Genomic DNA, 24,649 nt, shown 5'->3' on the forward strand with positions numbered 1-24,649 from the left:
CATTTGGGAATTCCAGCGATGAGAGAGCACGATACCATTCCATAGCACCTTATTCGCAGTCGATAGAAGTTTTTGTTTCCAAGACGCCTGAATATCATTGTGCAAGCCAACGGAAAGTGAGGTGTTGTAGTTAAGGCTCAAGTGTGGCGCGCACAAAGAGAGGAAGGAGGGGGGGGGGGAAACCCACGCTATAAGCGTCGGCCCCACTAACAAAGGGCCCATGCGCCCGATTTTCTTTTCAAGTTTCACGCGCCTGAAATCTCAACTTTCTTTTCTTCCCTCCCCTTCCCCACAAGCAATTAAGGCACTGAAAGCAGCAATCATGAAATACGTGCTCGTGTCTGGCGGCGTCATCAGCGGCGTGGGGAAGGTAAGCTGCAGGTTGCCGCGCCTTTGATCACCACTAATGCGTAAAATAGGGTATCATAGGTAAGCTCTGCTCAAAAATGTGCCACGAGCATGGCACCAAATTTCTAGGGACTGTATGACTCTTGAAGAAGTGGTTCAGTCTTTCCCCAAGATATGGCCTTTTAAAATATTATGCAATGGCTCTCTACGGAACTTGCGTAATTAAGCGCACAGCAGTAAACGTAAGCTAATTGACGTACAACAGCATCGTCGACTGGCTTATTACTCAAAACTATTGGCCTTAAGATAAGTATAGCAGGCCAGCACGTTTGCAAAGCGTACTGACGTCTCAGCACGTCTCGTCGATCAAGGTCGACCCATATCTCAATGTCGATGCGGGGACTATGAATCCCAAGGAGTACGACTCATTTTGGTCACTTCTATAACAATGGCTGAACACAAAACAGGCATGGTGAAGTCTTTGTCCTCTCCGATGGCGGTGAAGTCGATCTCGATCTCGGAAATTACGAGCGCTATCTGAACATTACCCTGACACGCGATAACAATATCACCACTGGCAAGATTTACCAGCACGTCATTGAGCGCGAGCGCAAGGGCGACTATCTGGGTAAAACCGTACAAGTCGTCCCCCATATCACGGATGCCATTCAGGAATGGATCCAGAGGGTCTCGCGCATTCCCGTCGATGACTCGGGCGAGGAGCCCGACGTCTGTATAATTGAACTGGGTGGTACTGTTGGTGATATTGAGAGCATGCCCTTTGTCGAGGCTATGAGCCAGCTGAGGAGACGTGCGGGCAAGAACAACTTTATGCAGATCCACGTTTCGTACGTGCCTGTTATTCACGGAGAGCAAAAGACGAAGCCTACGCAACAGGCAATCAAGGCAGTGAGGAGTAATGGTCTGATTCCAGATTTGGTATGTGTTTGGATCTCCAAAAGCACATGCTCGATGTATCTATGCCTAACAAAATCCAGATTGCCTGCCGTTGTGAACGCGAACTCGATGCCTCCGCTGTGGAGAAAATTGCCCATTTCTGCCAGGTTGAAAACGAGCAGGTCCTTGTTGTCAGGGACATGCCATCAATCTACCAAGTTCCCATGCTCCTCGAGCAGCAAAAACTGATTCCCATGGTTCGCCAATTCCTTGCTCTTGAACAAGTCACCATATCTCCTCAGATGTTGCAAAAGGGCAACCACACCTGGGCACAATGGCAGTCGCTTACCGGTCATGACACGCGATATCACGACCCTATAACCATTGCCCTGGTTGGAAAGTACGTCGAGCTTCAAGACTCATATCTTTCCGTCATCAAGGCGTTGGAACACGCCACGATGCGGTGCAGGAAGAAGCTCGATATTCGGTGGGTTGACTCTGATCATCTAGAGCCAAAATGTCAACAATCAGACCCCGCCAAGTTTCACAATGCATGGCACGAGGTTGTCAAAGCCTCAGGTATTCTTGTCCCAGGAGGCTTTGGTCAGCGTGCCACCGAGGGTATGATTGCAGCAGCCACGTGGGCGCGCGAGAACAAAAAGCCCTACCTTGGCGTCTGCCTTGGTATGCAGATCGCCGTCATCGAATATGCCCGCAATGTCTGTGGCATCAAGGACGCTACCTCGGAGGAGTTCAACGGCGAGGCTCAGAACAAGCTCATCATGTTCATGCCAGAGGTTGACAAGACAACCATGGGTGCATCCATGCGTCTGGGTCTTCGACCAACGTTGTTCCAGCCTGGCAGTGAGTGGTCTCGTCTTCGCGCTCTATATGCTGGTAAGAGCGAGATTCTGGAACGACACCGTCACCGCTATGAAGTCAACCCGGATTACATCGACACCCTTGAGAAGGGCGGCCTGAGTTTTGTTGGCAAGGACGAAGCTGGTGTCCGTATGGAGGTCATTGAAATCAAGGACCACCCTTGGTTCGTCGGTGTCCAGTTTCACCCAGAATACCTTTCCCGTGTCCTGGATCCAAGCAGGCCCTACCTGGGTTTCGTTGCGGCCAGTGCGGGCATGCTGGAAGAAATCACACGCGATTACCAGAACGGCCCCGAGACTGATGGTATCACAAACGGTGTAAATGGCCTCAAGGTCAGCAATGTTTAGGTGGAGCATTGCAGCCGGAAAGACCAGATCAATTAGTCATATCACTGGGAAATCGGGAAGTCAGACGGCGGTCAATGCATCTGATGGTGCCAGGTCCGCTCCTCTGCATAGGCAAACGACAATTTAAAGGGGCAATTCTTCTTCATGTTTTGGAGTTAACGGACCATGGATTTTGACGTTCATTTTGACGGGGTTGGATAGGATAGTTTTTGTGGTCACAGGAAGGCAACCTCTGAGACTTGTAAGAAGAAAAAAGACATGCATGATACCTAGAAGAAAGTAGCTTCATATCAGTAGATGATGACACAACGAAGGAATGAATGAGTGGCCTAGAAGATTTCATCTTTGGCTAGGAACTACTTGGCGCTTCCATTGTTCCACCAAGGGTGCACCGATCAACATCTCGCACACTACATACCCATCTACTCGCCGTGGTCATGTAAAAAAAAGTAAGAAACAAGAAACAAAAACATACAACAGCGGGGATTCGCCAGTAGTCACCCACCTGACTACTAGTCCGCCGGTCGAAGACTTAACGTGCGGAGAACGAACGGGATCCAGTGCTAGATTTCGCCGATGGTCGTATGTGAAAGGATGGTAAAAAAGCATTTGTTACATGTCAACTGTGTGCAATCCACCATGACGTGATTATCATATTCAATTCATTTCTTCATATACACGTAATGTCAAACCAGCGACGCAACCACGCTCTCCGCATCCCTCCTCGGCCCATAGTTCCTCAGAAAATGGCCGACGGGGAAGCAATCCTCCACGCGTTCCATGCTCATCATGCTGCGCACAATGTAGCCCCTCCCCACGCGAATGGCGCGTATGTCGCTGCGGACCCACTGGAGGGGCATCACGACGGCCATCATGTCGCCGAGGACGGACTCTTCCTCTGACGCGAGGGTCGTGAGCGGGTTGTCTGCGTCCCAGAAGGACGAAGTGGAATCCGAGGAGCGTTTTTTATTGATGCGGGGTCTGTTTGGGCAAGTAGGCGACAACGACTCCGACTCCGAGTCGGAATCGGTGCCGGTGAAACTCGACATTTTGTACGCCTTGTTGTGTAGATTCTGGCGACTTGTCGGTACTGCGCCGTTTGCGCCCGTGTATTTTGTCCAGAGGGCCTTGAGGCTGGGGAGATTGACGGCGATGATGGCGGATTGGATTTCTAGGGCGCTGACGACGACCATGGTGCCGAGGATGTAGGAGGTGTCGAGGGAAGGGGAGGGGGATGACAGGCGCAGGAGGATGACGATGCGGCAGCAGGCGATGAGGACGGAGATGCCGCCGAAGCCGATGACGCAGAGGACGGCGATTTTGCGGCGCATGCGGATGTTTTTTAGGGCCCAGATGGTGGAGATGGGGAGGATTAGGATGTAGATGTCTACGAGGATGTTCTGTGGAGATGGTGTTAGGTGGGCTGGAGAAGATGGAAAGGAGAATGTGGATATGAAGGCCAAAAAGGACTTACTAGAATGCAAGGGCCGAGGAGAAGTATCATCTTGTTGATGCATTGAGCATCAGAATGTGTACCTGGGTGAAATATTTCGTCAAATGGCATGCATTGGAAACATGCTACAAGGCTGATCGTTGACGTTAGACTTTGCGAGTACTTGGAGGGTTGGCATGCCTTACACACTGGTAATCCATACAAGAGTGTTAAATCCCACTCCAAAATAGACGGCGTATCGAAAGGTGTCGCTATCGGGAGATAAACGAAGGTAAAATACGAGAAAAGCTAATTTGATCACCCAGTGAACAGAGTAGTAGAGAACTTCTTCAATAAATAACCACTGATTCTCTTGGTCAGAACAAATCTCTCCAAACTGCCCCTTAAACATTCACTCTCACCTTGGTAATCTCGAGATGGTGGTTCGTATCCAGGGCTCCCATATGACTGCCTTCAAGTCAGCACAACTTATCAATGTGACTTCCAGAGCCATCAAAGTATCTTACAGTCCACACCCCCAATACAAAAACATCTGCAGCACGCCCTGCTGCGCAAAACTAAAAGCCTAATTCACCATCCTTCACGTTAGCTCTCCCTTCCCGTAGCCAGCTTGTCGCAAGAAAAGCCTCCAATCACCGAAAACATACCAGAATAGCCACGGCAATATAATCATCCCACCCCCACGTTCTCAGAACAATATACCGGCAATAAAACCGCAGCAAAATCGATAAAGTGCCGACAAAAAAGGTCGAATACGCAATCCCATACGCAAGCGGCTGGATACTAGTACCCAAATCCATCATCATCATCATCGTAAGGTGGCAGTGGTAGCGGCAGAGTCCACGAGTCGATGCCAAACCCAGCCTACAAGGCGCATCTCTAATGCGAAATGGAAAATTTTGTCAAAGGAAAAACAAAACAAGAAAGAGTGGAAGAAGGTGGGCTGGCCCGCAGTGAGAACAGGAAGAAAAACTTTTTGAGCAGGCTGCCGGGTAAGCTACATCTTAAACCCCTCTCCTTATTCCGCGATTGTTCTTCTTCTTCTAGGACTCGTTACTATCAAGATTATTTTTTTTCTTTTTTGGGGGGACATCGGCATTGTTCCTGAGCTAGCACTTGGCAGCAGGTCGCCGTTTGGCTGTGTGCGATCGCCCGTGGTGGGTTTGGAACAAGCGTTCGTAGGCTTGAGACGGCAATGGCGTTGTGGGGGGGAGGGACAAAAAAGCAAATTGTTTGCGTTTCCGATGTGTCGGGAGAGGTGATTGATGGGTTTGTTATAATGCCGCGGACCCCCCCTTTTTTGGGTGGGAGGAGCTTGGATTGCTTTTTACCGTCGTCGAGTATGTATTTGTCTTGGAGAGTTTGGTAAGTAGAAGCACTGGACTTGTGAGATTTGTGTTTGAGTGAATTGTTTCGGAACTTTGAGAGACAGCACAGAGTATGTTGTTGGACACTTGGGAGGTGAGGAGGAGGAATAGCGATTTCCCTCCCAAGAAATCCATCAAATATTTGAATGAGACAATGTGGATATAAAAAAAATGATCACTCGTAAACTCTTCGTCTTCCTGTAGTACTAGAGAATCCCTAGTTCGTAAACAAACACCGCCGCCACACAACTCCATTCGCCCATCTTCTTCCGCAAAAAGCAACTCCTGCCCGTTTGCATCTCGTTTCGCAATCCCAACTGGCCGCCCTTACACTCGCAACGTAAGGGCAAAACAAAAGTTACACACAAATAATCCAACAAGGAGAAACATCCCTTGTTCCCCGATCTTCGTCACGAAACTCCTCAGCGCAAGTTGATTTTTGTTTTCACCACCCCGATCGTACCAATGCCACGGCGATGATCGAGAGAATGCTGGCTTAGATTGCGAGACAGCGGGTCGAAAGCAAGGGTATAAACATCAAACGGAACGTATTGAGGGTGATACAGGTCATGTGCGACGGATATTGGTTTGGGCGCGGGCAAACTGGGGGGTTGGGGAGCTGGGATATATTTAGGCGATGCACGTGGTGGGTACAAGTGATCGGGCGATGCAGACTCTCGATGGTGATCGATGAGGTGTTTTAGTTCAGCAGGGTAGACTGTGTATTTGTGTCTACGCGGCTCGAGATATGATATGTATGTAGCTTGTCATGTTATGGAAGGTGGTGAGAACGAAATCGCATTATGACTAAAGCTGAGGCTGTCAAAGCATGTCTCGTTCATCTCTTCGCTATAATAAACTCAAGGTACAAACAAAGGGAACATATAATTGGTCTCATTAATCTCCTCAAACAAGCCGTCGGCTCTCAAACCCTCGAGACGTAGCTCTCAGTGATGGCCTTGTCCAAATTCCCTTCTGAGCTCCGGACATGAATGCCCTTTTGGATATTGATAGCACCACCGTCTCCATCTAGGATATGGTTCGACATACGCAGCGAAATCCCACCTTGTCGACACAGCTCCTCTTCAGACTCAGTGACAGTGAGCCCCTGATCCGTCCGCGCGACACTTCCCCTATGGTTCTTCCTCGCCCACTTGCCTGCACGCAGCTCTCTACCCTCGGAGCCAAACGTAACAATGTGGCCCCGCGACGACAGCCTGTACCTTTTGTTGTTGGAGTTGCTGTCGCCTCCAGGTCGCGAACCAGACGAACTGCCGCCCATCATGCGGGTCCATAGGGGCTTGAGACCCGGTAGGTTGACTGCGATGATGGCGCACTGAATCTCAAGTGATGCAACGATAACCATTTTGCCGAGCACCCATGATATATCTCGCGAGCGGAACAGCTCAAACAGAGGTATAAGCCGGAAACAAGCAATGATGACGGAACTGCTGCCGAATGCCACGACGCCAATCACTCTGAGCTTGCGGCCTAGCGTCATTTGTAGGTTCCAGACTGTGTAGATGGGGAGAATGAGGATGTACAAGTCTGCAAAGATGTTCTATGTTGCTGTTATTAGTACCTTGTTATCTGCGTCTGTGAAGGGAAAGAAGGACTTACGAGGACGGACGGCACGATAAGAATGGCAAGCTTATTGATGCAGACGGCATTTGGGTGGGTGCCTGGGTGGAGAATCTCATCGAACGGGACACACTGGAAGCATGCCATGAGCCTGGCTTTTGTGTCAGCGAGACGTGAGTTATGTTACAGCAAAAGGTGGACATACGTGTTTATGATCAGGATAGCACCGTTTATGACGCCGCCAATGTATATGGCGATACGAAAGGGCTTTATGGTTGACAGGCGCAGGTAGAATAGGAGGAAAGCCGATTTGATTACCCAGTGTACCAAGTAGTACACAACTTGGTCGATAAACAGCCACTGTTTTGAGTTAGAGCATTTCACCGCTAATCTCACATGAAGCTCGTACTTTGATGATTTGAAGCTGCTGATGTGTGGTCAATGTTGTCATGTGTCTGTGTCTCCAGTCAGCAATTAGTCTGTGGCGAGCAAAGCAGGGGCAGTCATACAAGCCACATCCCCAGTACAGAAACATGTGCAGGATGACTTGTTGGCCAATGCTAAAGGCCTGTAATTCTTGCCGTTAGCTGTGCCTCTGTCACAGGAGGACGGTACAAACCACGTACAAGAATCAGCACTGCAAAATGATCGTCCCAACCCCATAGGTGCAGAATGTAGCGTCGACAGTAAAAGCGAAGAAAGAAGGAAATGATACCGAGCGTAAATGTAATGTAAGCAACGGCATACGCCAGTGGTTGGAGATTTGATAGTGCCATGATCTTGAGGTTGTGAGCTTTCAGACAGTAGTAGCCCACGACTCGAAGAGCGTGTGTCGAGACACAGAATGGATATCAAAGGTAAAGCTCATATTCACCAGAGCACAATTACAGGTTATAAGTTCACTAAGTCTTTGCTATGACGGTCGAGCCCTCGGGCAATGAAGGGGACTTGGAAATCTCCTTATCAGTGATCTGCCTTCTTCGATATCCGCGAACTCAGATCCATGAAATGCAAATGCATCAAAGCGTTCAGTAGTCTCAGGTTCTCGTACCAAGCCGTGTAGCCGCTACGCATTGCCCTCATTGGTGCTACGCACTGATATCCGAGTATTCGAGCAGTAAACTCGAGACGGGATCTTCAGTATGCTGCCCCAAAACAGAGGTTCAACTTGACAGTTGACATGCATTAGCGGTTTTTGACGTCCACCAGGTTCTAGGATGTAAATATTTGTGGCGTAATGGACGCGTACATACCCGGTGGTACGAAAGTATTCACAGTGGGTCTGCGATGCAATTTTGGTTTAGTCAGCTTAGAATCACCTAGAAAGGCTCGCTCTAAGCCTAAGTCGTACAAAAGTGACATAAAGTCGAGCTACAATTGGTTCTTCATATATCCACGTCGCTACCTAGACAGCTTTAGAGCCCCCTTTGCCATCGACCCACTATGAATACTTTCGTACCACCGGGTACGTAGGAACGATATACTGGGAACGGCTGTCATACAGGGGGACTTTCTAAGCCGCCACTGTCTCGCTGGGATGTTTCATGCAGAATCAGTCGGAGCCCGACACAGTGTTTGTCCTTGGCGACCATTATCTCAGAGCATCAATCGGGACTTTTTAAAGCTGACTCCACAGCAATTGTTTTACTGTGCTACATAGGAGAAATAATGTATGTAGGCCACTAGCAAGGGGACAATACAGGTCAGGGTGAAGAGTAAGCGCTATACTATAAAGAGTACTATCTATACTCTATACATTTGTAATTATTCAAAATATCTCTATAATAAATATAGTTTTGTCATCCGAAGAAGAGCCTGATCTTCATTTTAGCGCGCCCCCACACACATCACTTGTGCCATGTAGCATAGTATGTCACCTGCAGCTTACCTACGTACCCTTGCGCGGGTGCAAACGCTACACTCCCAGCTGTTGACACGCCTCAAGCCGTTGACACGCCCTCAAACCCCTGGAACTGCTGACAAGCTCAACTCCGTTTGCAAGACCGAAACTGTTGGCATCCCTAAAGCGGCCGACTTGAATCCGGATCCGGACAGACTTGAAACGACAGAACGCAAACGACTATGTGGAGATGTACTGTGCTACATAGGAGAAGTAATGTATGTAGGCCACTAGCAAGGGGACAATACAGGTCAGGGTGAAGAGTAAGCACTATACTATAAAGAGTACTATCTATACTCTATACATTTGTAATTATTCAGAATATCTCTATAATAAATATAGATTTGTTATCTGAAGAAGAGCCTGATCTTCATTTTAGCACGCCCCTACACACATAACTTGTGCCATGTAGCATAGTAAGGGTCCTCAGTACCCACCAAACGATAGAATCCTCCATGTTAGAACCTGTAGTTCGCCTGCCAATCAATAATAGGCGGCCAAACAGGTTTCTCGACGGGTGACATGGCTCGCTCGATCTTCGTACAGTCTTGCCTCTTTTTGAGTTTATTTGAGCGATGGGAACGTTGTCTAGACCAAGATTATGATCGACGAGAAGTTGCGGACGATTTGCCGAGTTTGATACTGTTGTCCGGCTATTTGAGCCGGTATTCAGAAAACATGTTGGGTAGACAACGGGGCTTGGCATTGATGACGGGCAAGCTATGAATCAACTCACATGCATCGGCGACTACCCCGTTACTTCCCGACCACCGAAGCTGTACCGTAGTGTCGTAGCAAAGAGCTGTGATAGGTATGATCTACTACTACTCTTCGCAACTTCCGCCCAGATCGGCGGCGGGGTTGGGACAGCCGTGTATACTACTTACTTCCGCCGAATGTCTGTCGAAGAGGTTACGCGCATCCTCGGCATTTATGCGAACCGCTATTTGACTTTCTTGACCAAATATTGTGGAAATAAAGGGCGATAAAAGCCTGGCCGGTGCAAGAGGGGGGTGCCTTGTACCCGATTTAAGTTGTTTCTCGTTATGAGTTATATACAAGGAAGTACTTCCAGTAGACATAGCCAAGTTACTTCAAATAGAGGTAGCAAACAGAAAGACTATAATTACCTGTAGTATACTGCTAATCGAGATGCCGCCGCTTCATGTGATCTGACATGTCCGGAGTCTTGCTCCTTGCTTCAGTCGGACCTTAACGAAACTTAGTAGATACCCCGCAGGACTGTTCCCTGCCAGGGCTGCGTGACAGCTGCGTCACCTTTACCAAGAGGAACCTAGTCTGTCGACTACGTGTAAGGACCCACCCTAGGCGTTTGCATATATGGAACATTGGTAGATATTGGTAAGTCGTATATGCGGGTGCAACCCTGCTCGTATTGAAGGTCGCACCGTGCTGTGCTTTCTTTTTAGTTACTAGGGGACGCAACCCCAAACCATCAATCCTCTGAGCATTTCAGAAATCACTTTTTTCCCTAATCTTGTTAGTGTAACCAATCTTTGAGAGCTCTGGTGGCTGCAATGGAAGTCATCCAGGATGCTGCACACAATATTGCCCAAGTAGATGCGTTTCAGGGTGCTTTGGCAGCAGCCCTATTTGGCGTCGTTTTCCATCTTTGTATTCTTCCCATCGAATTCGAGGTCATCATGGTACATTTCATGGTAGCCTCTGTGGTCACCTTTTTCGGCATGGTTTACGTGTTCGGAATGTTGAAGGCTTTGCTGTTCGCTACAAGCTTCAGCACTGCATTGCTAACCGCCATCACAATCTATCGATTAATGTTCCACCGATGCCGAAAATTCCCTGGCCCAGTTGCTGCTAAAGTGACAAAGTTTCACGCAGCATGGCTCGCGGCAAGGAACGTTCAGTATTACAAGGATCTGGAAAAGATGCACGAGCTGTATGGCGACTTTGTGCGTACTGGTGAGCAGTCGTGTACTCGGAAACTCAGGAATGAGCGCTTGCTGATATGACCTCTAGGGCCGCGAGAAATTAGTGTTCTACGCAGCTCAGCAGTTCCGATCCTGTATGGACCCGGTTCAGAGTGCCTGAAGTCAACATGGTATGACCAAACTGGAACTGATCACCGAAAATGCTCGATCCACATGACACGCGACTTCAATGCCCATCGTCTTCGCCGTCGTGCTTGGGACCGTGGCTTCTCTATCAAAGGTTTGTACGGGCCCGCGAGGTATAGTGGTTTGTGCTGACGTTGAACAGCACTCAACACATACGAGCCACGTATCAAAGCCAAGGCAGATTTATTCAAGAGCCAGCTAGCCGACAAAGGAGAGGCATCTATGGATGCTTCGGCCTGGTCAATGTTCTTCAGTTTCGATGTTATGGGCGATGTTGGCTTTGGAAAAGATTTCAACAACCTCAAAAGCGGTGTCGAACATGTTGCCATCAAAGGCGTACATGAACACATGACCATGCTAGGGACAATGAGCCCCGTACCGTGGTTGTTGTATATCTTGAGTTCAATTCCTGGAGCGGCGGCGGGGTATGCCGATTTCTTCTCATTTTGTGCAGGACAAATTAGGGAAAAACATCAGGTACATTTCTCATAGATGTACTGCATGGAGCTGGTGAACTGACAGACTGTAGACTTGGGATAGCGAAAAGTATCCACAAGATGTGATATCTTGGTTGTTGAAAGCCGTCAAGGAAAAGGACGTTACTGCGCCCAAAAGCGCAGCCGCACTCGAGGATGATTCAAGAGTGATGATCATTGCCGGAAGGTAGAAAATTTTCAATCAAAAAAAAGAGAAACTAGCAGCTAATACAACAGCAGTGAGACTACTGCCACCACTCTTGCAGGAGCTCTCTTCTTCCTCGCCAAGTATCCCGAGAAGCAGAAAAAACTTCAACAACTCCTTGATCAGACAATGCCAAGCGGATACAACGAGTGGTCATATGAAAAAGTAAAATCGGTCTCTTATATTGATGACTTTATTAGTGAGACACTGCGACTTCGTCCAGCGGTGTTGACTGGCGGACCGCGAGAAACGCCGGCAAAGGGCATCATGGTAGACAACAGATATATTCCTGGCAAGACAAACGTGGTCATACCAGTATCGCTTATTCAAAAGGATCCTAGATGGTGGCAACAGGCAGAAGACTTCATTCCCGAGCGGTTCGGCGAAAAGAGGGCAGAGATGGAAACTGACAAGGCACCATATCTACCTTTTTCTTTAGGTGAGTGCCTCGATGCAATGATGGCAGTGTTCTAGAGGTCAGTCAACTAACACATCCAAAGGCGCGTACAGCTGCCCCGGAAAGAACCTGGCTCAGATGAGTCTGCGCATCTCGCTTTCCATGGTTGCGCAGAATTTCGACGTGTCGTTTGCACCCGGTGAGACAGGAGAGGCTTTCGAAAATGAGATATTGGATACTTTTACTGTAACACTGCCGCCCCTTCAATTACGGTTCACTCCGCGGAAGAAGGCTTGAATATGCGGGGAATGCATATAGGTTCCGAATGTTTCTTGCAGGCTTGCTCAGCTTGGGGGATATTCACGTGATTAGACGGTTGGGTCGAGCGAACATTTCTACCAATTGAGGCAATTCATATGCAGCTTGTGATTGCTCTGCAGATGGGTGCGGGGAGCACAAGAGCTCAAGAGGCGGTCAGAGGTGACTGCAGACTTTGAGGAGTTTCTGCGTTTAGCTTTTGAGCGGTTGCGACAAACAGATGCCGCCAAGGCCACTGTATATGTACGTACACATGTACGCATGGGGACGCTTCGTTAGCTTGTACAATTATTCAACATGTATTTCCAAGGGCAAATTTCATGCTAGGCTGCAGTGTAATGAGTGACCATGATCAAATGTGCATCGGTGCGTATTGGTATATGTATAGCAATAACGGCTGACTGTTGATCGGAAACTTGCTCTGCAAGCCGTTGCGCACAATGGGCGGGAAGCCGGATACCGCACACCCTCAGAGACAGGACGTTGGCCTTGTGACGATGCGGACATGGATGGGGCCGCATCAAGCTGCAAGATCGACGCGGGATGACTTCGACGTGCGACGGCCCGCTCTGCACCACACTCGCCACAGTGGAACGCGTCAGAAGTTTTGACATGTGACAGCAGTGAGAGGAGCAGTGGACATGGCAGTAAAAGATGAGGAGGCAGCCGGACAGTGACATGGTGGGGACTTAGGCGCAGGCAGCGGCCGAGTAAGTAGGAGGACAAGTGTTGAGGGTCCGTTGACAATGCTCATGCGCCGCTGGAGGAATAGTGTCAGTGCATTCAATATGGATCCAGTACACGGGCGGCAGAAGTGCACCGGGGTCATGGAAGCCATTGGCTGTGATAGGCCAAGGAGCCGATGGTTCTCCGTGCATGGCGGCTAGCCGTGAGTCGAGCTGCGAGCTTGTGGCTGCACGAACGGTCGCGTGGCCCAAGAGTCGGTCGCATCCAAGGGTGGCCAGGTCGTAGTTATGCAGGGCGCAAAGCATGGTTGTCGCGGGCCTGAATTGAAGGGAGTTGCCGGACAGTCAAGGACAACGAGGAGGATGACAGCGACGAAGCTGCGTGCTGAACTGTCACCACTCTGGCTAATGTACCCATGTGCATTGCCCAGCCACGGCCACGCCCCTGGCCCGTAGCAGCATGTAGGCATAATGGCGCTTGGCAGTCATTTCCCGTGCGAAGCGCTGGGTGCATGAAGCGGCGGAGGGCGTGATTGGGTGCATGGCTGATGAACGGCCTCGCGCTTTGAGATGGGCAGCGTGGAGAAGAATTGAATTTGGGTCTGGCCGTGGACCCGACTAGAGCAATTGCAGGCTAGGGGCGAATGGGGGAGGCAAAGGCCGCGGGCAGTGGGCCCCGCCGTGAAGAGAGGCCGTGGCCGTGGTTGGCTGGCCAGGCGTTGGAGCATGAGCTGGGCGGCGCAGCCTTGGGCGTAGTGGGTGGCACAGAGGGCAGCAGGTTGACAGGCGAGGGGGCGGGCGAGGGCGTGGGAGTGAATTGGCGGTTGCGGTTGCGGTTGCGGTGGAGCTTTGGCGCTGATGACGGTGAAAGACGGCGTCCTCATTTCCGCCCGCGTTAGTGCTAGCGAGCCAGCCTCATCCCAAGCAGCAGATCCAAGCTCCCCATCGCCCTTTCCCTCCTCGAACGCCCTCGACGAGACCGCGACTTCCCCAGCTGCGCGACGACCGTGACTGCGCCTTCCATCTCGAGCCCTGACGAGCTGAGCGAGCAGCCGCGACCGGCCCCGTTGTTGCCACGACCAGCAGCGGCCCACGACACGCACCGACAGCAGCGAGAGCGAGAGCGCACCCCCGGCCGCCCTCAGCTACGTACCTCCGTCTCTCCCAACCACGCACGAGGCCCTCCCCCCACACGACACGACGACGCTCCAGACACCTCTCGCTCCGCCCTCGCCCTCGCCCTCGCCCTCGCCCTCGTCCTCTCCTCCCCGTCCCCTCTGCCTCTCTGCACCCCCCTTTGGCCCCCCGCGCGCCCTCCCTGCCTGCGCCCGCCGACGCGCTGAAAACTATGAGCGCCGAACCAGTGCAGCCCTCTGCTGACGCATCTGCCGCCAACGGTACGCTCTTGACCCGGCCCAGCCCTCCCGCCGGCCAATCTCGCTCCGACGCGACCGCTAACCGTGAGCCAGCTGCCATCGCCTCGAATTCCCCTTCCCTGCTCAACGTGCCCCAGCCGGGCCCCCAGTCCAGCGACAACCACACGCCCAACACCGGCCTCAGCGGCGCAACCACTGCAGCAGACGCCGAGAGCATAGGACGCGCCTCCAAGCGAAGCCTCATGGGCAAACGACGGGCCGCCAGCACCGCGAGCAGCAAACGCTCTCAGCCGCGTGCTGCCCCCTCAGAGAAGACGGAGCAGCCACCCCCGCTGCCCGCGACGGCCGACCGCCCTGCATCGACGAGGAGCAAGACGCGCAAGGGCGGGTTGCTGTCGTGCCTGCCTTGCTTTGCCCCCAAGGAGTCTCGCCTCGCCGGCGACTCGGCCCCTAGCGAGAATGTCAAGCAGGCCCAGAAGGTGCCTGCAGGGCGCACGTCGCAGTCGACGCCCGTCAAGAAGCAGGAGCCGACCATTGCCGAGTCAAGTAAAACCGACTCCAAGGAGCCCCTCGACGAAAAGACGGGAACTGAGACATTGGGCTCGAGTCTTGGCGAGAAGCCCACTCATGGCGACGGCACAACCGAGCAGCCGCCAGTCGAGCATGGCCCCCAGACGGTGACGAGAAGCCCGTCCCAGAGACAGCAAACGGAAGCAACCTCGGCCCCTCAACCCGCTACATTACAAACTGGCCATCCTCAGATAAGCATCACCGACCCCACGCCCGCCGCTACCCCAGTCTTGCCCCGCCCGTCCGCCGAACAGCAGCGTATAATAGAGGACCAGACCGAAGAGCAGAAGCAGATTGACAGCGACATTGAAATGCGAGATGTGCCGCTTGCACCCAACGACGTTCCGCACGAGGCCGACACAGCCGACGCTGACGCTGAACCCGAGCATCCCAAGGTCGATTTGCCTCCCCCGCCACCGCTAGCTGAGAGACAGGTGGCTGTGCAGGAGCAGGTTGCGGATGCAGGTGAGGCGCCAGAGGAGCAAAAGTACCTTTTGGGACCCATTGCACCCAGGTTCCAGGGGAAAAAGTGCTTGGTTCTCGACCTCGACGAGACTTTGGTCCACAGCAGCTTCAAGGTATGTTGTTATGACCACGGTATTTGCACCTATTTAGTTACTGATTTGATGTAGATTCTGCACCAAGCAGACTTCACAATCCCCGTCGAGATTGAAGGCCAGTACCACAATGTCTATGTCATCAAGCGACCGGGCGTGGACCAGTTCATGAAGCGAGTGGGCGAACTGTATGAAGTGGTGGTTTTCACAGCATCTGTTTCCAAAGTACGTGGCTGCATTGTTTGTTCCGGCAATTCCGCTAACGAGAGTAGTATGGTGATCCCCTCCTTGATCAGCTCGACATCCATGGCGTTGTTCACCACCGACTTTTCCGCGAAAGCTGCTACAACCACCAGGGCAACTACGTAAAGGTGAGATGATGAGCCCAAAGTCAGATTCCAATCAGACGCTAATGCCTGTGCGCAGGATCTCTCGCAGATTGGCCGCGACCTCAAGGATACCATTATTATTGACAACTCGCCCACTTCCTACATCTTCCATCCGCAACACGCCGTCCCCATCAGCAGCTGGTTCTCTGACGCACACGACAACGAACTCCTCGACCTGATACCGGTGCTTGAGGATCTCGCTGGCCAGCAAGTCAGCGACGTCAGTCTGGTGCTTGACGTGGCTTTGTAAGCATGCTCGAGACGATCATTACGAAAGAGGATACCCTTTGCGCATACCCTTCTCATCGCGCCGACATAATCACTTTACTTCGGGCGCAAACCGTAGGAAGCAACACCCCTACCTATTCCACTCTGTACCTTGTAATCAGCTTTTAATCTGCATAAAAAGCGGCTCAGTGCGCGACGGCTGTACAAGCTGCCGTGCAAGACCGTGCTAGAGTGTCACAATTGCACGCCCCATTTTTCCACCACCGCACGCTCATGTTCTGTGGCGATGCGTCTCGACCACATCATTTCCAGTCATTGACACTAGGCTGGCGCGCACTACTTCGGCTTTTGCGCGCAAAAAAACAGGAGGACCGGCGCACAACGGCGTCCCTTTGGCTTGAAGAGCCACGAAAATCCACAGTAATATTGGCACATACCCCCCTTTTTTTCAGCATATGCGACGCCTGGCCTCTTTGAGGTCTTGTAGTATCTACTATCAGTACCATTTCCTTTGTACGTTTTGTGTTATTCTTTTCTTGGTTCTGCATTGCTGGCGGGAACAGGCAAGGTCTATTCATCCCCACGACTGGAGCGTGCTTTGATGCCCCTCGTAACTCTCAGCTTTTGTTTTTCCTCCTGTTTTTTGTATGGCGAGGCTGAAGCACAAGGTGCCTGCAGACGCATCCAGATGCCAGTAGGGGCCGTAGAAGTTCAGATAGTCAACAATACCCCTTCTATTTGTCAACCCAGATATTGGCTGCCGCGGCATTGCGCCATGCATATCGTGAACCCATGTGAGAGCCAGGGCATACCTGATGGCTGGGGCTTGCACATGCAATGATGACGTTGGATGCTGGATGCAGATGGAACCCTAGGCTTGGCATTCACATGCTGCCCGCCGCCCGTTGGAGCGGGCGGGTGCACAGCCACTCATCACCCATCCCGCCCAAAAGTGACACACGATGCTACACATACTAGCCAAAGGTACCTACCCCTAGCCCAAGGACGACATTCCAGCAGCAGCTTTGTGGCCACACTGAAGAGGTCCGGAGCGGGAGGCTTTTTGGGTATTTAGTCCGTCACCAAACACGACAGAGTAGGTTTGGCCTCGTTTGTTTGCTGCTCTGCTCCACCGCGGCTGCATCGTCGCTTGGCCTACTCGTCGCTGTGCCCTGCTCCTCTTCCTCTCCTCCAATATACGACTCGCAGTCTTGGTGGTGCATGGCTGGTTAATACATCGCCCACACTCGTCTCCCTGTCTTTATCTTGTTACCTTCCCCTCGCTATGGAAAAATATAGCCAATTTCGCGACAAAGGTGCGTCTACAGAATCCATGCACTCGACCGCTCCCACCACCACCACCACTACTACTACCCAATCCTCCTCAAAGTAGCTCTTGTTGCTCTAGCCGCAGACATTGATTCCGGCTTTACCTGCTCACACTTCGGCACAGGCACTGCAATTGCGCCTTTCCTCCCCGTGCCACCCCCGCCAGTCGGCATCCTCTGGCATCCGATATACCTCTTCCTCTTCTGCGTCCGCACGCCTTTCGTCATTGCCTTTTCGCTTTTGTACTTCTTTGGCCTCGAGTTCATACCTGTGGGCAGAAGGCTGAAATATGTGGTACTGTGGCTGATGCTAGGAATTCCGGGAGTGTGGTGGGTGGACTTGCAGGTTGATGGGGTCAAGAGAGGGTAAGTTCATTTCCGTGCAAAGGATTGAAATTTACAGGATGGCCTCATATTTTCGGCGACATTTGAGCTGACAAACATGGCAGACAACTATACTCGGCCAAAAATCATCTGCCTAAGGCCGGCACCATTGTCGCTTCATCCTTTACTTCGCCTCTCGACCCGCTCTACCTTGCGGGCATTTTCCAGCCAATCTTCACAAAGTCCTATCCGCACCTCCGCAAGGTCGAGCGCATAACCCTTTTCCGCGCCATCTTGCTCGCCTTCTCGCCGCCTTCTTTGACTCCACACGATCCGTCCAAGCTCGTCACGCTCAAACAACTCATTAGCGAAAACCCCGACAGGATCATATGTGTCTTCCCCGAGACTACTACAACAAACGGAAGGGGCATTCTACCGCTGTGTCCTAGTCTGCTAAGCGCCGATGGCAAGACCAAAATATATCCTGTAAACCTCAGGTACACACCGCAGGATGTGACCACTCCTGTCCCTGGTGGTTATTTCTCTTGGTTCTGGCGTCTTCTCAGCAAGCCATCGCACCAAATGCGTGTCCGTATCGCCTCGCGTGTGTACAATAGCACAAATCAGGATTCTCCAGCAAAAGCAACATCGGATTTACATAAGAGCAAGGCAACGGCTAGTGGCTATGACGCAAACATTTTCGAACAATCCGATTTCAAAGACGGATTCATTGGCAAAGATGGCGGGGCTGGAGATGGCATGGATGTTGATGCTGGCGGTGCCGACGACGGCCATGAAGTCAGTCCTGAAGAACAAAAGGTGCTTGAGCGGGTTGCCGAGGATCTTGCACGCTTGGGCAGAGTAAAGAGGGTGGGTCTAGGTGTGGAAACGAAGATTGAGTTTCTGAAGGTGTGGGGTAGTCGAAGGAGGTGAAGAGATCAGTCGTCATCTGGTGAATGGGTAATTTATTCTGAACATCCGATGTATAGTGACATATGGATTAGATCGAGCTTGGTAGCGTTGTACTTGAACATCATGTACTTCTAATATCGTCAACATGTTAGTATTCTAGTATTAGTATGTTCTTTGGCGATGCTTGCGCTGTTGAAGTTTCAACAGAACGCCAAGGATTGTCTTAATTTTGAATTCGTGACGGCAATAGGAATAGGTATGAGACAAGAGGTGGGGCGATGCTTTCTTTTGAGATTCACAACCGGTAGTCAGACGAATCTGAATACTAACTGTCCGGTGAAACGATGGCATTCGTCATCATGCTGGACCCTTGCTAAGGCAGAGTTTAGCTAGTAGCAGCCTAGCAGCCTAGCCACCCACGAGGTAAGTACATTACTTGCATACTCAACTCCACACTAGGAACACCGCCTTCCAGAATATACCGTTGTCCCTCAAAATCTCAGCCTTTTGTTGCCAACACTCGACCCGCAGCATACAACTACCGCCGCCCTCTCTTCCTCTCCACGTCCCGTGCATGATGGCTGAGCCAAACTCTGCCCCGCATGCCGAAAGCGACCCCGCAACCACGGCCGACGCGAAGGAGACGCGTGAGCAAGACACAGATGAGCAGAAACCACGAGATAGCAACGCTTGGGATGGAAAGCTACGAGTAGACAGGATGACGCTCACCGACGAGCCAAGAGATCCACACGCGCAAATATTGAGTGATCCAGAGGTATCAGATGATGAGGGACCCCCACCAGAACAGCTGGCTGCAGATGAAGACCTACTGGACGATGTGCCGGACGATGAAGAAGAGATCGAGCTAGTGCACTGCAAGGTTTCGGATATGTCGTCATTGCGACTAGAGAGGTTCAAACAGATGAAGGTATGTCGCTCTTGGGGTGGGACACGAACAAGAGGGTCTAACATCGCAGCGTCTTTGTCTTCGCCAAAACCGAATAGAAAGCATTGCGATACCAGAAGAACTCGCATCGAGCCTTACAGAAGTCGACCTTTATGACAATCTTATCGCGCATATCAAGGGCCTCGATGCCTTTACTGAACTCACATCGCTCGACCTGTCCTTCAACAAGATCAAGCACATCAAGCGGCTAAATCACATGACAAAGCTCAAGGATCTGTATTTTGTGCAGAACAAGATTGGCACCATAGAGAACTTGGAAGGGCTCACCAATCTGCGACAGATTGAGCTGGGCGCAAACAGGGTACGGGAGATTCAGGGGTTGGAGACACTGACTGGACTGGAAGAGCTGTGGTTAGGAAAAAACAAGATCACCGAGATCAAGGGCTTGGATACGCTTACGAACCTCAAGATTTTGAGCATACAGTCGAACCGGCTGCGGTCCATTACAGGGTTGGAGAAGCTCGTCAACTTGGAAGAATTGCACGTCTCACACAATCTTCTTACAGAGATATCGGGGCTAGAAAACAACGTCAATCTCAGTGTCATTGACATCAGCGCGAATCCCATCGAGCACCTCGGAGGACTCAAGGGCCTTAAGCACCTTACCGAGTTTTGGGCGAGCAACTGCAAACTGAGCGACTTTGGCGAGATTGAACAAGAGTTGAGAGACAAGGAGGAACTGGAAACGGTGTATTTCGAGGGAAACCCTCTGCAACGGGCGCAGCCAGCCTTGTACCGGAACAAGATCCGACTTGCGCTACCACAGGTTGTGCAGATTGATGCCAGTAAGTTTTACTCGTTGCATGTGTTTCCAGGACTCCAGACGACTGACATTATAAAAGCGTTTGTGAAGCAGGTATAGCATACTCCAAAGCGGCAGCGTAGACGACTCTGGGTTTCTATGGCCATGCACGTGTAGTTACTTAGACGGGCTGTTCTTCCGCACGCAAGTACATAGATGGCAGGCATATCATGGACATTGGCATTGGCACGGCGCGTTGGCGTTGGGCGGGATATTTGATAGCGTACATAGTATACGGCGGGGATACCCAATGAATGAACCAACGGATGAATGGATAGACGACTGAGCCTGGTTGCCCTGCCGAACGTCATGCAGGCTCGCTGGTTGTACAGGTTGACAGAGAGTGCCGGTGCTAAACCGAGTCTGATCTAGCGTGTGGTTACGGGGACGGTGGGTCGCGCCTTGTATGTTTACCGTCCGAGCGCAACCCAAACACTGGATATCACACTCCCGCAACATCACCGCAACCGCCTCTGGACGCGCCCGTGCTGTTGACCGCGACGGAGCATGCTTTGTTGATATCCTTCTTTCGTTAGACTTTGCCACGCATCACACCATGGAGACCGCCAACGAGAACGCTGTGGGCATCCCTAGAGCCATCCCCTGGCCCGTTCATGTCTAATCTAACGCATTCTAAGGGTAGCACCAAACGCTCAGGAATCAAGCCGCCATCGACATTCTCCCACATCCCATCCTCACCCACTCGCGCCCTTGGTGAATTGCACGAGTCCACTACCAACGTGCGCAGCGCAATGCCCATACCTACCGCAAAGCACAAGCCCTCTGGCTGTACTCTACCCCTCGCCACACCCCCCAAAGGCACACTCTTTTGCTGACCACGACAGTACCGGAGCCGGCCTTCAAGCAACGGAGGACACTGGCTGAACAAGCCCCCGAACCCGCCTCGCGAAGGCTACCCGCACCATCCAAGATTGCCAATGGCGTCAAGTCCGCTGTTGCTCGCAGCATGGCGGCCTCGACCTCGCGCGCAATGCCCAAATCGACAGTCAAGAGCACATCTGTATCTGCCTACGCAAGCAGCGTCGGCGCTGTTCCTAGACCCGCCCCAACCACGAGGCCGAAATCGGCCTATGGCCAAAGTACACACACTAGGAGCAAGTCCTACCACCAAGGATCCCGCCCTGCGACGTCAATGATGAATCGACCGGATGATGACGACAGTGAACAAGCAGAGCGCAAAGGTGTGCAACAATTTCTTATGTCTTCAAACCTATTCGCCCATGCCACAGTATCTAGAGGGATGTTTTCAGTCCCTAAACAGCGCACAACTCCCCCATACGATTTCCAAGTACAACCTGTTCGTGTGCCAGAGTCCCGAACAGTCTCTTCTCCTTCCACCTTTTCCCCTGTCACTCCAGTCATTGAAGAGCCCGTCGTGACCGACTGCGATGTCATCTGCACTGGACTTGGAGCACTCAATCTAGTCGCATCCAAGGCAGAGAGGCATGAAAGTCGGACCGGACGCGGAATGGCTTCTGACAATGGAACGAGCTCCTTTCTTAAGCCAAAACTTCCTTTATCACACCTCCCTCAGCCAGTGCAGACACCTGTGCGTCGGCGACAGCAGCAGCAGCAGCAGCAGCAACAGATAGATCAATCACCCTGTCGGCCCATGTCAATCACGCCGAGGCGTTTACAGCCGGCGCCATTTTTAAGCCGTTTTACTAACGATCGTTGTCCAGATTTCTACAATGAGCGAATGGAGGCTATGGAACGTGACTTTCGCTCCTTTAAGGAGAAGATGGAGATGGATGTACGACAAGCCACTGACTACAAGGAATCAATTCAGCAGCTCCAAGGCCGAGTTACCGAGCTCGAAACCATCCGCGCGCGCCTGGAGATTGTGAACAAGGGTCTCGAGACCGAACTCAACGATAGCCGTACCAGTCTCAAATCAGTCAAGATGGAACTGGAAATGGCCCAGCAGAAACACACATATGAAGTTGATGACGTTCGACGGAGGTTGCGCAACGAAGTTGAAGACTTGGAATCGCGACACCGAAAAGACACAGATCGGTTGGAACGGGAACGAGACGAGGTAGAGCGAAAGACACGCATGGAATTCGAGGCACGGATCGATAAGTTATTGAAAGAGCATGAGGAGGAGATTCAAGTGTTGCGCAAGAAGCTCGACTCGGACTCTGAAGCGGAGCGGAGCAGGCGCGCACAGGAGGCCCAAAAGATTGAGGAAGAGTATGCCTCCAAACTCCGAGCTGCCGCTCTAGATGCAGATGTCAAGCAACGCGAGGCACAGCTCCTGCAAGGCGAGCTCACCAACGTCAAGTCAGAACTCGATCGCGAAAGAACCCTCAAGACTGGCCTCCAGAACCAACTAACAGAAGCAACAACACACAACCTTACGCTGGAGGCAGCGAACAAGGCGATGAAAGAGAAGATTAACTTTCTCGAGTCTGACAGCCAGGCGCAGTCATCTGCCTTCAACGACCTTCACAAGAGAATGCAAGATGCCATTGAGGCTGCGGAAAGAGCACACGACAAACTCCGACAAGAAGAGACATTGCGCCGAAAGCTCTTCAACCAAGTCCAAGAGCTCAAGGGCAACATCCGAGTTATGTGTCGTGTGCGGCCGGCGCATGATACCGAGAGGGACCCGGCGCAGATTTCCTTCCCCGATAATGACACCGACAGCAAGGAAGTCGCCATTACCGGCCCAAGCAAGCAGAGCGCAACTGGCAAGGACATCACTGCCTCATACTCGTACTCGTTTGATCGTGTATTCGGTCCGGCGTCGCAGAACGGAGAAGTTTTCGAGGAGATTAGTCAGCTTGTACAGAGCGCTCTCGATGGCTACAACGTGTGCATCTTCTGTTACGGTCAGACGGGATCTGGAAAGACACATACCATGTCATCAGCTGACGGTATGATTCCGCGTGCTACCGCCCAGATTTGGGATGAAGCGCAGCGGTTGCAAGAAAAAGGCTGGCGATACACAATGGAGGGTTCGTTCATTGAGGTGTACAACGAAACATACAATGACCTGCTTGGTCGGTCAGAAGACCTGGATAAGAAAAAGGTCGAAGTTCGACATGACCCTGTGAAGAAGCAGACTAACCTGGACAATGCCGTGAGTGTTATGTTGGATGGCCCTGGCCGTGTCGAGGAGATTCTCGAAACGGCCAGCAAGAACAGGACTGTGGCTGCTACAAAAGCCAACATGCGATCAAGTCGAAGTCATTCGGTCTTTATTCTCAGGCTTGTTGGTACCAATGACATTACGGGTGAACGGAGCGAGGGAACACTCAACCTAGTCGATCTTGCGGGATCCGAGCGACTCGAGCACTCCAAGGTCGAAGGCGCACGCCTAAAAGAGACACAGAACATCAACAAGAGTCTGAGCTGTCTGGGCGACGTAATCAACGCTCTTGGCTCAGCAAAAGAAGGCGGTCACATTCCGTACAGAAACTCAAAGGTATGTGAGGGAGGGAGATTGTGTTATTTACGTAGCAATCTTTCTTTTTTGTTGATAATGCTAACGAACTACCTCAGCTCACCTATCTCCTCCAATACTCGCTCGGCGGCAACTCCAAGACCCTCATGTTCGTCATGGTTAGCCCGCTCCAGGCACATTTGCAGGAAACGATTACCAGTCTCAAGTTTGCGACAAAGGTGCACAATACGCATATTGGTACTGCGAAGAAACAGACCAAGACTTCTTCGTAAGCGAAAGAAAGAGGCCCTTTGATGAATGTGTTTGTTTTTTTGTCATTTTTGCATGTGCCAGAACAATGGGCTGGAGTAATGGAGAGATTTTCCGACCCCTTTTGGGTTGGGTGTTGGGCTTTTTGGGATGGCATGACAACGTGTGGAAAGGAAAGGGGGGGTTTTATACACATATTTTCCCATGTCTTCTTGGCTTTGCTGGCTAGGCTGTTACTTACTAGCTATCAAGCTGGCCAAGTAAACGCGGAGCGACTTTTGAAGTGTTCAGGTCGTTGTGGGACTTTCTCGGTATTTCTTCATATTTTTTTTCTTGTTTACTTTATCCACTTTTTCCATTTCCTGCTTTTTTTTTGATATCAAAGTCCCTTACTGGACACTACTTGCAATGTACATAAGTAGTGGCAGTTCATAGGTGAGTTTTGCAGAGTAGAATGATGCTTGTTTGTTTTTCTGATTGTTTTGTATTTGATGTGTCTCTTTTGCTAGTTACTCGATACCCTGCACTTGTATTCAAGACACATCACCTCGACGGCAATGTAGA

General features: G+C 51.3%; 9 protein-coding genes across 9 annotated transcripts; 6 read left to right on the top strand and 3 right to left on the bottom strand.

The window, feature by feature from the left end:
- Positions 1–247: 247 nt before the first annotated feature.
- Positions 248–2,833, top strand: PSV08DRAFT_203418 (CTP synthase N-terminus-domain-containing protein). The gene is made up of 6 exons (XM_066092034.1): positions 248–370; positions 420–429; positions 614–654; positions 705–766; positions 816–1,287; positions 1,347–2,833. Exons 1-6 carry the CDS (start codon positions 323–325, stop codon positions 2,472–2,474), a joined length of 1,761 nt encoding a protein of 586 aa, XP_065948976.1. The 5' UTR covers positions 248–322; the 3' UTR covers positions 2,475–2,833.
- Positions 2,834–3,160: 327 nt separating this feature from the next.
- On the bottom strand, positions 3,161–4,740 carry PSV08DRAFT_224149 (uncharacterized protein; the record flags this gene model as incomplete). Its single annotated transcript, XM_014218718.2, has 6 exons — positions 3,161–3,874; positions 3,949–4,060; positions 4,113–4,270; positions 4,329–4,374; positions 4,434–4,492; positions 4,575–4,740. Coding segments are annotated over 6 exons (1,255 nt in total), but the record flags the coding sequence as incomplete, so codon positions are not given.
- Positions 4,741–6,219: 1,479 nt separating this feature from the next.
- On the bottom strand, positions 6,220–7,651 carry PSV08DRAFT_410056 (uncharacterized protein; the record flags this gene model as incomplete). The annotated part of the gene is made up of 6 exons (XM_014218719.1): positions 6,220–6,855; positions 6,915–7,026; positions 7,081–7,235; positions 7,285–7,330; positions 7,385–7,443; positions 7,502–7,651. 6 exons carry the CDS (start codon positions 7,649–7,651, stop codon positions 6,220–6,222), a joined length of 1,158 nt encoding a protein of 385 aa, XP_014074194.1.
- Positions 7,652–10,233: 2,582 nt separating this feature from the next.
- On the top strand, positions 10,234–12,246 carry PSV08DRAFT_224152 (cytochrome P450; the record flags this gene model as incomplete). The annotated part of the gene is made up of 6 exons (XM_014218720.2): positions 10,234–10,716; positions 10,774–10,965; positions 11,014–11,348; positions 11,401–11,534; positions 11,588–11,991; positions 12,053–12,246. The coding sequence occupies exons 1-6, from the start codon at positions 10,314–10,316 to the stop codon at positions 12,244–12,246; spliced, it is 1,662 nt and encodes a 553-aa protein (XP_014074195.1). The 5' UTR covers positions 10,234–10,313.
- A 710-nt stretch (positions 12,247–12,956) lies between these two features.
- On the bottom strand, positions 12,957–13,259 carry PSV08DRAFT_351990 (uncharacterized protein; the record flags this gene model as incomplete). Its single annotated transcript, XM_014218721.2, has 1 exon — positions 12,957–13,259. One exon carries the CDS (start codon positions 13,257–13,259, stop codon positions 12,957–12,959), a length of 303 nt encoding a protein of 100 aa, XP_014074196.2.
- Positions 13,260–14,301: 1,042 nt separating this feature from the next.
- Positions 14,302–16,212, top strand: PSV08DRAFT_203426 (HAD-like domain-containing protein; the record flags this gene model as incomplete). Its single annotated transcript, XM_014218722.1, has 5 exons — positions 14,302–14,350; positions 14,423–15,477; positions 15,532–15,681; positions 15,729–15,827; positions 15,883–16,212. 5 exons carry the CDS (start codon positions 14,302–14,304, stop codon positions 16,093–16,095), a joined length of 1,566 nt encoding a protein of 521 aa, XP_014074197.1. The 3' UTR covers positions 16,096–16,212.
- An 832-nt stretch (positions 16,213–17,044) lies between these two features.
- On the top strand, positions 17,045–18,915 carry PSV08DRAFT_302105 (uncharacterized protein). Its single transcript, XM_014218724.1, has 3 exons — positions 17,045–17,389; positions 17,527–17,767; positions 17,851–18,915. The coding sequence occupies exons 1-3, from the start codon at positions 17,359–17,361 to the stop codon at positions 18,656–18,658; spliced, it is 1,080 nt and encodes a 359-aa protein (XP_014074199.1). The 5' UTR covers positions 17,045–17,358; the 3' UTR covers positions 18,659–18,915.
- Positions 18,916–19,120: 205 nt separating this feature from the next.
- PSV08DRAFT_302117 (uncharacterized protein) lies at positions 19,121–20,691 on the top strand. Its single transcript, XM_014218725.2, has 3 exons — positions 19,121–19,565; positions 19,615–20,389; positions 20,447–20,691. The coding sequence occupies exons 1-3, from the start codon at positions 19,212–19,214 to the stop codon at positions 20,464–20,466; spliced, it is 1,149 nt and encodes a 382-aa protein (XP_014074200.1). The 5' UTR covers positions 19,121–19,211; the 3' UTR covers positions 20,467–20,691.
- Positions 20,692–20,962: 271 nt separating this feature from the next.
- Positions 20,963–24,560, top strand: PSV08DRAFT_203435 (P-loop containing nucleoside triphosphate hydrolase protein; the record flags this gene model as incomplete). Its single annotated transcript, XM_066092035.1, has 4 exons — positions 20,963–20,986; positions 21,045–21,195; positions 21,252–23,857; positions 23,935–24,560. 4 exons carry the CDS (start codon positions 20,963–20,965, stop codon positions 24,106–24,108), a joined length of 2,955 nt encoding a protein of 984 aa, XP_065948977.1. The 3' UTR covers positions 24,109–24,560.
- Between the last annotated feature and the right edge of the window lie 89 nt (positions 24,561–24,649).

Source organism: Bipolaris maydis (assembly GCF_028858645.1).
Source record: "Bipolaris maydis strain C4 unplaced genomic scaffold PSV08scaffold_8, whole genome shotgun sequence".
NCBI lineage: Eukaryota > Fungi > Ascomycota > Dothideomycetes > Pleosporales > Pleosporaceae > Bipolaris > Bipolaris maydis.